Below are 15,798 nucleotides of genomic sequence, written 5' to 3'. Positions count from 1 at the left end.
GAGCAGGTGGACAGATACAGCTATGAAGCTAGCTGCTCGGTCTGCTCCCAGTTTTATCCCCGCCCTACACACAACAGGTGCTTAATAAAGTTTTAATAAAGCCTGGATTGTAGCTCTCTTATTTCCAGATTCTCAGGCTATGAACTAGATGACTCTAGACACGGTTGGTGAGGGATGTCTTCTGGCTGGAAGGAGCTGGTCAGCTGCTGGTGGGCACCAAGGGCACAGCATGAGGCCTTAGGAAGCCTCACCTAAGACCAGAGCTGCTAGTGAGGTTCTCTGGAAGGATGGGGGCTTCACATCACACTCCGCAAGAGTGCACAGTCATTGATGTCCAGGCTTTGCCCATCTTGGCTTTGAGGGGATGGGGCTATCCCTTGGGCAGGATGAGCCGGGCCTGTCTGAGATCTTTTACTGAAGAAATCAAAGAGGCAAACCTCTTAGCAAATACCCATGGGGGTCTGCCACTTCGCTAGCTCTGGAGACAGGGCACTAGACTCCTCCCTCTAGACTCCCTTCCCCCGCCCCCCAACCCAGGCCGCTGTGTAGTCAAGGCAGACATGTGACCTGAGCTGCTTCATGCTTTTCTCTGTAGCAGTGCTGGGGCTAGAACCCAGGATCTCACAGACGCTATAGGCGGGTCTTCTATGACTAAGCTAGCATTCCTCGTCACCCTTCTACTTTTCCTATTTTGAGTCAGGGTCTACGTTGCCTGGGCTAGTCTTGAAGTCTTGATCCTCCTGCCCCAGCTTCTGAGCCCTCAGGCCCGCTATTTCATCCTTTCCTCTGGGAACACAGAGCTACCAGGAAGAGCCAAGCCTGGAGCTGCCGGGTCGGGGATGGGGGAGGCAACAGGAGAGAACAGCTGGCCTGAGGCGCTGAGAGGTAGAACCTGGGAGCTTCTGGATCGAGCCATGCCTGACTGAGGCACATGAGTGTAGTTAGTAGTCATTGTGCGCTTCACAGGTTCCAGTGTTTGGCCTTCTAGGCATGTCAACATCCCAGCCTCATGGGGTCAGAGAAGATGCAAGCAAAAACAGAAGTCATCCTTTCTGATGGAGCACTTATCTGGGAGCCACAGTGCCTCCTAGTCATCTTCCGGTGCCATGGGCATTGGTGGTGATTGAGCTGGCCATCTGTGATGCTCTCTGCCTGAGGACAGGACTGAGTTTCCTGTACCTGTGACAGTATGAAATGTGAGCCCCAAATGAACTCTTGTCATTTGATGCTGCGGAGGTGTGACTGTTACACAGCACACCCCACCTTGTCCTGATCCAATGGACCAGTTGACACATCTCCCATTTGTGTGTGTAAGCTGGTTTGAGGTGGGTTCCTGTTGCTTGTGGCAGGAAGCGCTCTAGCATCCTAACAACTCACAATGAAAAGACAACTCCCATCCTAAGGACCTCTGGGAGAGGAGAGGAGGGGGCTGGGGGCATGGTTCACAGGCACAGTGCTTGTGTGGCATTCAAGCCCTGAGGAAGGGGGATGAAAAGGACCAGGGGCCAGGCAGGGTTGCTTAGAGCTGCTGATGGCCTCCCACTGCGCTGGCCTCTGACAGCAGGTGGCACTCCTCCTCTGCCCTGCAGATCGTCTTGAAAGTCACATTGCCTCTGCCAGGATCCCAGCAACCTCTCCCAATGTCTCCAGTGCATTCCCACTGTGACGTGGGTCTCCAGGGTCTCATGCAGGAAGGAGACAAAGGGAAAGAAAACCCACCTCTCCCCCTGAGAACAGAAGCCCCAGGGAAGGACTCTCCAAGTCCACTGAGCCCCCTGCGAGCTGTGTCCCTCTTGGCCTCTCCAGTGGATGGAAAGATCCTTGTGTGGGGGGCTGTGCTACCTGGATGTGGCTGCCACTTACCGGGCAGCACAGCCCACTGCGGCCCATCCAGCCTGACACACCCCAGGAAGTAGGTGGAGGACTCCCAGAGAATGAAGGGGCAGCCGGTGATGAGCCTTACCTCCTTGTGGCTGCAGCTTTTCCTGTGGGTGCATAGACTGATGACTAACTGGAGAGGAGCCCTGCTGTCTAGAGCCATCCACGTGCGCAAAGGTATAAAGGACACGGTCCAGTTTGCGCGTCACCTCCATGTGACAACTAACTGTGGTGGGGGCCTTTATTCCCAGCTGCAGCACACACCTGCCTGGCTTTGTTCCTCAACAAACATGTTAACAAAACCCACCTTGGACTTTGCTGCCTGCCTGTCCCTATCCGTGAGGCCAGGACTGAAGTTGCTGTGTGTCAGAGCCCAGATGGGGCAGGGTTCTGAACAGATGCTCAGTATGGGAAGGGAATGAACGGAGGGATGGCAGAGGGGAGAAACTGCCCTCACAGGACCTGCAGAAGACATGAAAGGGGGCAGAGTTCCCAGGAAGTTTGTGGAGGCCAGAACTACTCATCTCTGTAACCCCAACCATGTGACAACCTGAGGTCCTGTCCCCAATAATTTGGAAGTTTTTCTTTCCCAACTTGACAGCCCTAGGTAGGAACTTTCGTCTTGTGCTCTTCAGTGAGCATGGTGCTGACTGGCCATCCCTCTTCCACACGTGCTGTGGAGGGAGCTCTGAGGCAGGCAGCCTGACGGGAAAACCATCACACCTGCCCTACCACTAGCTTCCAACTTTGTAGAAGTTGTTTTAACCTTGTGGGCCCTCAGTTTCCTCATACATGAAACAGGCACACAGTCATGTGACACGAATTCTCTGGAGTGTCCAGAATGGTGTCTGATGTGTATGCAGGTGTGTGCTGCTCTCAGTAACACCATTTTTACAGGAAGTCATGCAGGCCCAGGGAGGTTTCACAGGTTGCTGCTGCCCCCTGCTGCTGAGCAGGAGTCATTGACAGCTTTCCAGCTCTCAGCCATCCAGAGAGAACAAGGGACGCTGGTCAGAGTTGTGGGTGTTGAGGCCCGAAAACAAAGCTGCAGTTTAATTCAGCAAGGCCTGAACTCCAGCCCTCGAGTGAATGGGACTACTTTGGGCACTGAGGGATGGTGAGAGATATGGGCGCGCGCACACACACATTCACACAGCTGGAAAACTAGTGCAGTCAGAGGTCAGGGGAAGGAAGGAGAGCCAGGGAGATGAGAAGGTAAGAGGTACCTCACCAAAGGTCCCATACAGGCTGCTCTAGTCCTAGGGAGAGCCAGCTGAACTGCAGAGGATTCTGACAGCAATAGAGTGACTATAACCTGAGTGGGACTTGGAGAGGGAAGGGGCTGAGCCCCCTAAACAGGCTGGAGGATGAAGACCCTGCATGAAACGTGCTTTGGGGGTAGGGGCGAGGGTGGGGGCTGGGAAGCCCTGTGAGCTTGCTCAGGGAAGGCAAGTGTAAACTCAGGCTTCAGTGCTGGAGGCTGCCCTGGTGTCTGAGCGGCTCTGGGGGTCCCGGGGATGTTACGGAAGGAACGCGAGCTGCATAATGGCATCTTTGACATCAAATGGCGCGAAGAAGGCCTGTGTCTCCCAGGGTGTGCCCACATGGGTATAAATGCAAAAGGCCTCCGAGTGTCCTGGAGAGGCAGGTAGAGGCCTGAGCCGTGTGTGCGGGTTCTATGTCCTAAGGAACCGCTCGCGTGTCATTCACCTGAAGAAATAAAAGACAGACTAAAGAGGGCCAGACTGTAGGTGGGCAGGGAGCTGCCCACAGCTGAGGACGTGCTGTTCTGCGCAGTGTGGCAGGCCAGGTGGCCCAGTCCTTGGTGAGAAGTGACAAGGCCAGGTGAGGCCGGCCAGCATTGCTCTAGGGATGGGATGCACAGCGGCCCTGTATGGCCTCTTCCTGGAGTCTTTGTTACTGGTGGCTTACCCTTCCTTCTATTCGAAATCGGAACTTCTCAGCAGCCCAGCAGTTCTCTGGTTTCTAGCTGAAGGCCTCCTTCCTCCTGTCTTCCCCTGGGACTCAGCAGCCTACTGTGGTTTCTGGAGATCTTTGTGCAGCATTTGGAAAGGCTGCTGCTACCTAGCTGTTTGGGTGGACAGTCTGAGGGTGGACGGACAGGCAGATGGATGGATAAGATTGGGTGGGCAGACAGATGCATAAATGGATGACAGATGAAAGGACATGAACTGGTGGCTACAACCAAGAAGTGAGGGGCTCTGGGAACAAGTGTTCAGATAAGCCTTGAATCTGCTTGAGTGTACCCTCAAACCCCACGTCCCCTCCCTAGACATGCTTTCCAAATGGTCCATGTAGGAGGTCTTGGGGAAGACGGGTACTGCCCAGCTGAGTCCATGCTTGGTGCCCTTCAGCTCCCAGGCCTCCCATCTCAGCCGAGACCTGGATGTACGGCAGAACCTGGCTGCTGGCTTCCAGCTCATGTGCAGTGTAACAGGCAGGGTCTGCTCCTGAGCCCAGCGCCTTCACTGCCCCCAGTTTTCCAGAATGTTACCCAGGTCAGTTTTACACTGTTGTGTATCTGTGCTGGGCTCCCTGTCTTGGGCCCATCCTCACCTCTTTTCACAGGGGTGTGGCTTACAGTGATCAGGGCAGTGACATGGAGGATGAGACAGGCTCCAAGCTGGGTGAGGCCACCAAGTGCCCTGCCCTTTAAGTAGGCAGCAAAGGTGGACAGGGAGGGGCCCAGGACTGAGGAGGTTCAGGCCAGCTGTGGCGAGTGGTCTGTGGCTCTCCTGATGGTCATGAGGGCAAGTCTTGCTGCAAAGACTTGCTTGCATTTTTTAAAAAAAAAAAAAATATGAAAATCTAAATTTCCTTTCTCCCATAAGGTGAAAACTCAAGGTTTTTAACCACTGCCAAGAACAAGTTAAATGTCTTGCTAGAGAACCTGAAGGGACCAGATCCTCCCAGGCAGGGCTAGGAGCTGCTAAAGGATGCAATGCTGCCCCTTCCCAGGGCCAATGATTACCACCCTCTCCAGGAGCCACCAACTTGGGCACCCATACTTGGCTGGGTCACAGCTGGAAAGTAGGGGAATCCCTTGGGGACCAACCATCATTAGGCAAACACATAAAACTAATGCATTTGATCTCACTTTAATTAAAAAATAAATAAATACATGCCAGGGGCTTGTATCTAATGAGAAAAGAGCAAAATAAAACAAGAACAAAACAAACAAAAGCAAAACCTATAGGCCTTGCTTCTGGCAGGAGGGGTCCCCATGAGAGTCAGAGGCCTAGGCTTGGTTCGGCCCAAGTTGGGATGTCCTACCTAGAGAGGAGCAGACTCTGCTAGGTATCCCTGTGGCGTGTCTCCACAAGGCCCTTCCTCTCTGAGTCTGAATGGTGTCATGGGTGCCAGGTGACCGAGGGCTTGGCCATCAGCTCTGCTGCCCAAACAATATCCATCCTTGCAGATACTGCTGATGTTGGAGCCTGAGTTCAGAGCAGGACTTGGGCCTGCAGGAAGGCTGGGCACCTTGGAAGCAAGAGCCACAGAGTGGAGGGGACTGAAGTCACCTGGCAGCTGCTACAAGTGGGCTAGACCCACCAGAGATGTAGTAACATCATTGTGAGGGATAGGGCTCCCGGGGTAGTCCAGGATGAGCTACAAAGCATGGGCAGAGGCTCCTCCACTGGCCCGGGCAGCATCTATAAGTGGATCCACTTATTCCAGTTGACATCGTGGGGGAAGACACGGCCCAGGCGGATGGTACAGTCCAGCGTAGGCTCATAGAAGGTGACAGTGCTCTCGGGGCAGGAGAGTGCCTCAGCCTCACTGGCCTGGCCCTGGCCCTCCACCACAGGCTTGGAGAAGAGTGAGACGACCGCTGGCTTCCTCAGCAGGCGCTTCTGGATACAGCCGAGAGACTCTAGGCCCTGTGGACACAACATGTGGGGTTACACAGGTGCTGTCCCGCTTGCCTGGGGACCTGGCCTTGTTACGTTTATCAAATCCACATAGCTGTCCCCAGGCAGAAGATGGCCAAACATGGCTTTGAGGGGAGGCAGGACTTAGCAGGAAGGTTTAGGTCAAGATGGGCAGGAGGAAGGATGGCAGGTATGGGTCTCAGTGACAAGGACCTCTGGAGGACAGACAGGTACTCTTCAGCCACCAAGGGCTTCCCACCACCTGGTTGGCCCCACACGAAACTCTGCCTGGAATGACTGCTAGGAAGTTCAGGGAATGTCACACTAGGTGTCCAGTTCCTTGTGTGCTAGGAAGCTGGGGCCCAGGGCACCATGGGAATGGGAGCTCAGGGCAGCCACCAGCCCAGGCTGGGAAGCAGCTGGTTGTGGAAAGTAGTGGTCACATGGTCCTCAGTCTTCTATACCATCCCATTTATTTACCTCGGGTTCCTGAGGATCTGTGCGCATGTGACCCCAAGTGAGTCTGGAGGACAACAGCAGGGGATAAGACAGAGCAAGGGCAAGTGTTCCCAAGGGACGGGAGCCTGCTGCAGGGGTGGGCCGCAGCAAGCCAAGGGAGAAGGGGTCCAGAGCCAGGCAGGGCCTCAGCGACAGTAGCAGACCCCTCTGCCGATGGAAGAAGGCACTGAAGGTAAGCTGAGGTGGTGGTACCTGGGGTGTAGCCTTCCATGGACCTGACCCACCCTATGTGCCCCACACCATAGCTGGGCTCAGATGCCCTGGGCCCTACCCGGAGCAGCTCAAGCACGGCGACAGGCTGGAGGACCCCCTGGTAGTACTGCAGCAGGCAGCTCTCAGGAACACCAGGCCTGGACATGATGTGGTACAGCACGGCTTCCATCATTCCTTTGCACACGGGCATATTCAGGCGCCCGTCCACACCACGCCAGGGGCGACCAATGAAGCACACTCTTTCACAACCACTGTGAGACAGACAGTTGATGTCAGAGACTGAGGGGACATGACCGTCACAGACAGGCTACTCTGGCTCAGGGAGGCCCAGGACTTGGCCACTATCTGCCCACGGCTCTCCAGCCTCTATTTGCTCCCTGGCAGGGCAATCTCTGGCTGAGTGCAACTGTAGCCTAGACCAGGGGCTCCTCCCTGCTGGCTCACTCACAGATCTCCCCACACAGCAGCTCTGCCTCTGGCGCAAAGCTGACACTAACCCAGGGTTGATGGGCTGTATGGGGCAGGTCTTGGTAGCTCTGGTAGCCATGGCTGAACCCTGGAGGGTCCATCTGTGCCCTGGGGGCAGATCCAGGGTACAAAGCCTTGGTGGGCTGAGGCCACATACACATGGAGGGAGAAACTTCTGGAGGGTCTCTGTGGGCCCTGACCAGGGAGGGCCACTGAAGGTGCCTCTTCAAGGCAGAAAAGTGCAGCCCTTCTGATATGCCATCTCTCAGCTACAGGATTGAGCGGCTGCCCTGGGCAGGCAGCTCTGAGTTCTGGTTAATGTGGTCACAGGCTGGCTGTGAAGGCCCTTTCCTCATCTAAGATGGGTGTGAGGGTTCAGGGGGTCGTGGGAGGAGGCCCAAGAGAGGACCGATGAAAGTCCTTGGCTGGGAACCTCTGTTCAAGGCAAACTACCCAGGCTTGCACCCTATGAAGGAGCCTCATCCAGTGACTGACACTAGGTCACTAGCCTGGAAGCTGAGGTCACACTTTCTCCACGCTCTGCCCCTCCCTGCCAAAGCCTCCCATTACCTCTCCCATGCTGCTTGGGCCATGCTGCTCTCTGCAAGTCCTGGAAGAGAGGAAAATGTGGCAGACTCTTAGAAGGCAAAGTGGGAGGTCATGTCCGTTGTCCCCCATTCAATAGGTACCAAAGTGGATAAGCAGCGACCAGAAAGATAGCCTTCTACCCAGAGTATGGTACTCTAGTGGCTGAGGCCAGTACACCACACCAGTACATGGCAAGTGCAGAGCTGATCCTGGCCCAAGGGGACCCTGGTACAGTGAAGTCAGTAAGTACCTCATTTCCCAGCCAAGAGCCTTGACCACAGGGTAGAGTGTGTAATGCTCTCAGGCAACAACAAGAGCTCATGGGAAAAGCAGCAGATCTCAAAGGGAAATCCCCTGCCACTGGCCAAGGCTCAGATGCTTCTAAGAATAAATGTACCGTCTAGAGAACCTCCCCACAGTCACCACAGCAAACCTGGTGCTCCCACACCCAGGCTCTCCAGGCACGGTCCTGTAGGCACACCCACTGAGGGCAGGGCAGGTTCCCAGTTAGAGACAGGGCCAGAGCAGTCAAGTGAGGGACAGAAAATAGGGAGAGGTGTTGAAGTCAGTACCTCGGGGATCTTCAGAGCCTTCTGGAAGCTGGAACTCACAGCCCATCTGCTCCAGGCCGGAACCACCAACACTCTCTTGGTTCTCCTGCCTGGGGATCTCTGCACCTGCATCATCAGGAGGTGCAAGCAGAGCCAAGGCCTGGGCCTCTATCTGCTCTTCTGCCCCAGGCCTGGGGCTGGCCGCCACTCGGACATCCTGGAGTGTGGGTCTTTTGGCAGGGAGCCTTATGGCCTCCTCAGCATCAGTCTCATGGCTCTGCACAGAGCAGTGGGCACGCTTTTTGGTGCTATGGGAGCTGTCTGGAGGCACTGCTGTCCCCTCAGAGGTGTGGTCTTCGCCTGTAGATCCCTCAGGGAGTCTGGCTTGGGAGTCATCCCCTGAGGCCTTGGTGTCTACTTCTGTGTCTCTCAGACGCATTGAATGCAGGAGCCAGGGATGGGCAGAGGCCATGGCCACCAGACGCACAGTGTTGCCTCCAACTTCCATCACTTGTTGCTGCTCCAAGAGGTCCTAGAAAAAGAGACACAGGGTCTGCCTGGGAAGAAGGCATGGTTTTCACTAGGTAGGTGATGTGTGGATGGCAGTGAGTGTCAAGTATTCTCAGCAAGCAGCAAGCCCAGGTCCAAAGGGACAAGCCTGATCCTGCCCTAGAGCTACAAGCTGCATGGGCCTTTGTGGGCTCTCTCTGTACCTACTGCATTTCTCATGACATAGCCTGCTGCCCGAAATCACAGAACTACTGCCAATGGATAGGACTCTGACTCTCCTGCCTCATGTGTCCTCCTGTGGGTCTTGACAGTCCAGCTCTACAAAGGTGGCCACTGTTTCAATACAATGACAAGACTCTGCTTATGCTTAGGTCACATCTGCCCCCACTGTCCGCTTCTGTGCAGGAAGTGTCCCAGGAATCACCATCACTCCTTTTTCCTATAAACCCTCAAGCCCAGGCCTTGCACCTTGTATGTAGCTCTGCCAGGGAGGTGAGGTCAGCAGAAAGTGCCTGGCTTGCAACCCTCTCGTGGTCAGCAGGCTCTTTCTCCACAGCCTGAGAATTTCTGAGGTGTCTCAGTTCCCAAAGTTACAATAAATAAGGGTAAGAACACTTTAAACCATGCAAACAGTATCCCCTGTGCCAAGAGCTCCTCAGAGACACATGCCAGCTTCCACTATGGCTGGGTTTCCTGGAGTAGTCCTTGGAGGCTATAGTCCCAGTCAGCTCCATGTCCTACACAAAGATCCCAGATGGCAGACTCCACATCAGACCACTGTCTGCATTCTATTCCCAGAAGCTGCTTACAGAGACTAGAATGACATTCTTTAGGTCCAAAGGACCAAACAAGTGATGGGCAGTCCAGGGGATATGGGATGCCTGTGAGTTGGGGAAACAGAAGAGTCAAGGGGGATGTGGCCTATCCCCAGTAGGGCTAGCTGCTACAGGGCTCAGCCAGGCCCTGTGATGGAGTTAGGACTATGTCCTGACTTTTCAGTGAAAGGGAAACCCCACCACCACAGGCATGCGCTTCTGCTCTACAACTGTCGGCCCTGAGCTCAGCCCACCTGGACATAGTCTGAGAACGTCCTGGTACGCTGGCCCACTATCTTCTCCAAGGCAGGGAACTGTCTGCTTAGCTTCTCCCTGTCAACCCCGAAGCAGTCAGCAGCTGCCACAGTTTGCAGGATCTCCAGGGAAGCAGCCACATCCTCAGGGCTGTAGCCGGACTGTGCCATCTGGTGGGCGAACTCTTCTGGGCAGCGGGTATGCAGCTGGGGATCCACTAGGCTGGTGAAGGAATCAGGGAGGCAGGATGGCCCCGCCTGGAGCTCTTCCAGAGGTGTGCCTGTGAACCCTGAGACCACGAGGAAAGCAAAATCAGCAAAAACCCCAGCAACCCCTTCGTGGGACCAACACATGTGGGACACTGAGGCAAGATCTGCTCCAGCACCAGTTCACTGCTCCCCAAGGAGTCACGGCTCATTTTCTGGGGACATACTGGGCCCTAGAAGTCAGACTCTTGGTGCGTGACTACGGGCCGGACTGCAGCCCCACTGCAGCTGTACTGAGCTACCCCTTCCTAAAGTTCATGCTTTCCCCACCCCATAACCCTGAGTGACGCCTGGGCCATGTCCATGTAGTCAGGTTTTCACTCTATCCAGGAGAGCTTCTTTCGCCAAGACAACAACCTATAGGTTGGCACTGTATTTTTGCCTGCTTCAAACTTCAGAAAAACAGAGTTCTGACAGTGGATAAAAAGTGACAGTGACAGCTGGGTCTTTAATTCCAGCACTCGGGAGGCAGAGGCAGGCGGATCTTCGTGAGTTCGAGGCCAGCCTAGTCTACAGAGCGAGTTCCAGGATAAGCTCCAAAGCTACACAGAGAAACCCTGCCTTGAAAAACCAAAATAAATAAATAAATAAATAAATTAAAAAAAAAAAAAAGAAGAAGAAGAAGTGACAGCGATAGCAAACACCATCTGCCTTGACCATACAGAGGTCAGCTGGCTGCAAGGGCAGGGCCTTTCCACTCCCATTCTATGGCAGCCTGGACAAAAGTTTAAGCTATCTAGCACTCCCTAGAGCTCCTCCACCATGAAGAAGGTGGGTGGTGGCAATGGAGCTGATGTCCCATCTTTCACAGCAAAGGGAGAGCAAAGGGATAAAGGACAAGATTCAACAGTGTCATCATAAACTACGGGACTCAAGGTTCTGGACGTGTCACAAAGGAGATCAGCTAGAAAGCATGAACAGGCCCGATGAGGTGACCTCTATCAACAGCAATGCCGCTCTTCATGTCTCCAGCACTGTGTGCCTGGCCAGCGGCCTCAGGGTTCCCCCGTAGCTGAACTGTGGCAGGACACTCACCAGTGGGCCCAAGCTGGGTGGGCGTAGGGGTGCTGCGCAGCCGGAACTTCACCTGGCAGGAATTGACCACGATGCTGTCATTGGGGTTCAGGTTGCGCGTACTGACCACTCCTGGCATTGTGTAGTAACCCCTCATCAGCAGGTACTTGGTGTGTGAGGCCTGATGGGCCTTTACTTCCACACCCTGGCGCTTGGCCCCTGAACCTTCATCCAAGTCTTCCTCCTCCTCATCATCATCCAAGCCTCCATCTTTCCCCAAGCTGCAGAAGAGAAGACAACTAGGTGGCTGACTTAGACCAAGTCCACCTGCTAAACAGCCATCTTTGCCTTCAATGAGTGGCAATAGTTACTGTCACAGACACCACTCACTCCAGGTGCCCTCTCCCCACCACCATGTGTCTCTACTTGAGATAAATTTTTCTACGTCACCATCCAAACCTCCCCATGAAGGTCCAGCTCAGCTCCACGACAGTAAAGTACCTGGGCTCACATTTCCTTCTCTGCAGCACTCCCCTAACCCCTTGGGAAAGTACCAGCAGGCAACTCACTGGACACTGCCCTGCCGATCCTAGTCACAAATCTGACAGATGCTGGCCCAGCAAGATCCCGGAACACCAGTCCCCTCTGCAAAGGTCCCGCACACCCACCAGATACAAAGCAGCAAAAGTCATGTTTGCTAATGACAAAAATCTGCTGGGGGCTGGAAAGATGGCTCAGTCAGTGCATGGGGACCCTAGCTTGGATCCCTACCACCCACACAAAAGGCTGGGGTGGGAGCATGTCTGTAATCCGAGTGCTGGGGAGGTGGATCGCTAGAGCTCACAGGACAGTCAGTCTAGCTGAGTTGAGGAGAAATTTGAGACTGTCTCAAAAAATGAGGAGAGTGGTAAAGGCACCCACTTCTGGCTTCTGCACCTGCATTCACATACGCACACTCCCACAAGAACATGTATATATACCATGTGCATACTCCCACGAGAACATGTACATAGACCATACGCTCAGACCAGATGACTGAGCAGATAACCCTGTCAGTACTACAACAACGAGAGGAAATGACTACTCCTAATGGGTCAAGAATCTGTGTGTCCCCAAACTGTGACCAGAGTCACATGCACATGCTGCTCTGGGCTCTGACCTCTTCATGACCTCACTCTCCACCATGGAGCTGTCCACCACCACAATCTGCTCTGGAATTCTGACATCCACAGAGAGGAGGCCCAGGGAGAAGAGGGCCAGAGCTGTCACACAGTATCCTCCAGGGCTATCCAAAGAAAAGGCCACCAGGTCACTTGGAGGGTCACTGCTATCCAGGTCCTTGAAGGAAAAATGATCAGGCTGGTCTAGTATGCTGGCGGTCCGGAGTCTGTCGTAGAACTGGAAGGATTCGGTGCAGATGGTGGTGGGAAATCGCCATGTGAAAAGCCTGTAGGCAAAGCAGGAAGGAGATGCTATTGAAGAGCTGCTGTTACAGCCTGAGCTGGCCTGCACCCTTGTGCCCCCCCAAGCACTCATGCCCACTGTGATGGGAAGTGCTGCAGACCAGTATTGTGGGGGCATTTCTTCCCCACTCACCTTGTATGCCAAAGGCCTGGCAATGCCTCATGCCAACAGCTGGCAACCCAAGGAGGAGGAACCTCCTTTTGTGACAGTTGATAGGACATGCGTGTCCAATCTCACTGTCTGCAGACGTGGAGGCCAGTTCTCTGACAAAAGCCCAGAGAGCAGGGACCCAAGAAGTGTACCCTACTTGCCGACCACACCCATACCTTCTGCTGCTTCACCCTCCCCAGATGCAAAGGAGCCCAAGCTCCTCAGGGTGAGGACCCAGAAGAAGGAAGGGCCTGGAATGGGGAGAAGCCAAAAGGACTAGTGGTGGAATCATCTAATGTCCAAATGTGGCCCCCGCTGACTGGAGGCTGGCATGACATGCCTGGATGAGGGGCTTCCCCAACCTGCAATCAGAGGCTGGTGGTGCAGAGAGGTTCTGAGGGCACCCTGCCCAGCCCTGCAGGGCACAGGTAGTGCAAAAAGGCCCTGAGCTGAATGAGGGAGAGATAAGGCTAGCCCATTAGGCAGGTGCATTGCTACCTGGATTGCTTACACAACTGGAAACTAACTTTCCTCCCCTTGCTTCATGGCAGCACTCCTTCACAGGAGACAGGCAGAAAGAGAGCCCTCCCGGACCAAGCCCTCTGACCCTGAGGACACTCACTTGTAGTATGACTGGGAGAGCTGGTAGGACATGGGCACGAAGGGCACAGCACGATTCTTCTTGGGACCCTGGGAATGGCTGACTCGGCGCCGGTTGACCAGGCTCCTCTTTTGGCATTCCATGAAGGCCCGCACTAGGACAGGCTCCCGGAACTCCCGGTAGAGACGAAAGATCTGTAATAGCACATGGCAGGGTGAGGTGCCCGGCCAAAGGGGAGCCAGCCATGGCAGCATAGAAACTGCAAGGAGCCACTCACAGGAACCCTGGTTCAGCTGACCAGCTTGAATGTCTCCAAGAGGCTCTCAGGCTCTTGGATAGTACTGACCCTGGGATTTCCTAGTGACAGTGCACAGAGCATGACAGTTCAGTGACACTCCGAAGCCTTGCTGTGAGGCAGGAGAGAAACCAAGAGAGGAAAGTAACTTCACTGCTGAGGGGCCAGGTGGTCACTGGGGTGTGGGGCACAAGGAGCAGTCTCTTGGAAGAGACCACCTGAGTGTCACACAACCCTGATTTTTCCAGGCAGTCTGTCTGACAGGTCTGGGTGTGCACAGTCCGACCCCAGGGGGAGACTGTATGGGGCAGAGAGAACGAGGCTGCAATGTTTTTCACCTTTCCTCCCTACAGAAGTGGAGTAGAAGCTGCAGCCAGCACGAGGGCTTGGCCGTCTACGATTTCTGCTCTTGAGAACTTGCTGGGTACATCCTCCAGACACCTGCTGTTGTGTGCTGGATCAAGACAGCGGGGTTCATCCACTTGGATCCTGAGAGCCTAGGCTGCCATAGGAAAGTATCCTTGTAGCTGTCTGGCATGCCTGCAGTATCTGCCCATTCCTCTGTCTTCTGAGAACCTAGACTGCAGGGGAACCTAAGGGGTACTGTATGAGCCTCGCTCGTCACTGATGGCCCTTAAGTCCTCAGTGCTAGCTCCTGAGAGCCACAGAAGCACCCTGCCTGCTCTGGGGGATGGGTGGTTAGGTGGTCTTTCTTAGACACTTTCCATCTGAGCCTAGATGTCCCTAGAGATGGAAGCGGAAGTGGAAGAGCAGCTAGTGGCTGTTTACTTTCTTCTCTGGGGCTGAGGAAGCAAGCAGGATGCTGAGGGCTCACAGGCCTGGGCTCCCTGCTGAGCATGAGACATATCTTTGGCTTTCTTTTTAAACAAGCATGAGCCCAACGAACAATTGGTATGGCCATGGCTGAGATCTTGGGACTTCTACCTCACTGTATACTCTACTGTAGTTCAGGCTTACACAGGGCTTCATGTTCTCCAGCTGCAGAATGCCCATGAGGTCAAGGGAGCAGCGTTACCAATAACCAGGTTCTCACTTGGAACCATGCAGAAGGCCCAAGAGAGTTAAGTGCTGCCAGGAAACAAGTGAGTGTTTGCTGGCACTCTCAGATATGGGGTCCTAGGTGTCCTTGTGGGAAGAAACTGTACCAGGTGACTTAGAGCTGGAGAGATCTAATGACACTTAGGGATTTGCGGAGGCATGTCCATTGCCGCTCAATGTCCAGGGCCAAGGTAGTGTTCTGAGGCAAGATATCACAAGCATCTTCCTGCCAGGCATGGTGGTGCATTCTTTTAATCCTAGCACTTGAGAGACAGATCTTTGTGAATTCAAGGCTGGCCTATCTACACAGCAAGTTCTGGACTAGCCAGGGCTACCTAGTGAGACTATCTCAAAAAAACAGGCCAGAGAGATGACATAGGTTAAGAGCATTGGCTGCTTTTCCAGAGGACCCAGGTTCAATTCCCAGCACCCACATGACAGCTAATAACTGTCTGCAAATCCAATTCCAGGGGACAAGACTCACTCTTTTGGCCTCTGTGGGCAACACACTCCATGTGGTTCACAGATAGACATGCTGGTAAAACACCCATACACAAAAACAAAAATGAGTAAATCTTAAAAAATAGTAAGAAACAACAAAAACAAAAACTAAACATCTTTCTTCAGCAGTTCCACTGGAGCCCTATGGCACAGGCCTTAGGAGGAGGTGTCTGCAGCCCAGCAAGACACTCACTAGCACAAAGGGGGACTGTGATGGCTAGTGTCATCAACTTTATGGAATCTAGAATCACCTGGTAGACCTCCAGGTATGCCCATGAGGGATTATATTGATTACAATAATTGAGGTAGGGAGACTGCCCACTATGGGAGGCACCATTCCCTGGCTGTGATCCATGCAGAAAAGTACCTGAGCAGCAAACTCAGCAAGCACTCATTCCCGTTTTCTGACTGTAGATGCAACGTGCCTCAAGCTCTTGCTTCCTTGACCCCTCTTGAGTTGCTTATTAGAATACTTAGAATTAGAGTACTTCATCACAGCAACAGGAAAAGACTAGACAGTGGCTCAGCGCCTGAGTCAGAACCAGAGGCAGGGATGCCCAGGCTTACTGGGGCCCCACCCTCAGCAGCTTGGAGTTGGCATGCTAGAGTGCTTGTACAGCATGTAGAAGCCTGAGGTTTGATTATAGCAGCAATAAATACACAAGAATGAAAGGCACTCAAGGTCCCCGAGACCCACAGCTGAGAAGGGCAGAGCAAGCATCCACATAGCTCTGGCTCCCTAAGGCCCCAAGGGCCCT

The 15,798-nt window shown here is 54.0% G+C and overlaps 1 protein-coding gene across 1 annotated transcript in view; it reads right to left on the bottom strand.

Annotated features, from left to right (window-relative positions):
* Window positions 1-4,981: 4,981 nt before the first annotated feature.
* Gtf3c1 (general transcription factor IIIC subunit 1) overlaps window positions 4,982-15,798 on the bottom strand; it is a 67,591-nt gene continuing 56,774 nt past the window's right edge. The window contains exons 30-37 of the mRNA XM_052761646.1: window positions 13,207-13,379; window positions 12,130-12,417; window positions 10,992-11,251; window positions 9,690-9,979; window positions 8,132-8,642; window positions 7,542-7,581; window positions 6,562-6,754; window positions 4,982-5,780 (exon numbers count right to left, since the gene is read on the bottom strand). Coding sequence (XP_052617606.1) covers window positions 5,553-5,780; window positions 6,562-6,754; window positions 7,542-7,581; window positions 8,132-8,642; window positions 9,690-9,979; window positions 10,992-11,251; window positions 12,130-12,417; window positions 13,207-13,379 — 1,983 coding nt within the window. The 3' untranslated portion in view covers window positions 4,982-5,552. The remainder of the gene's footprint in view (window positions 5,781-6,561; window positions 6,755-7,541; window positions 7,582-8,131; window positions 8,643-9,689; window positions 9,980-10,991; window positions 11,252-12,129; window positions 12,418-13,206; window positions 13,380-15,798) is intronic.

Source organism: Peromyscus californicus, unplaced genomic scaffold, assembly GCF_007827085.1.
Source record: "Peromyscus californicus insignis strain IS unplaced genomic scaffold, ASM782708v3 Scaffold_4__1_contigs__length_199733344, whole genome shotgun sequence".
Taxonomy (NCBI): Eukaryota; Metazoa; Chordata; class Mammalia; order Rodentia; family Cricetidae; genus Peromyscus; species Peromyscus californicus.
Note: the sequence above shows the minus strand (reverse complement) of the source record. Positions and strands in the feature narration are given on the sequence as shown.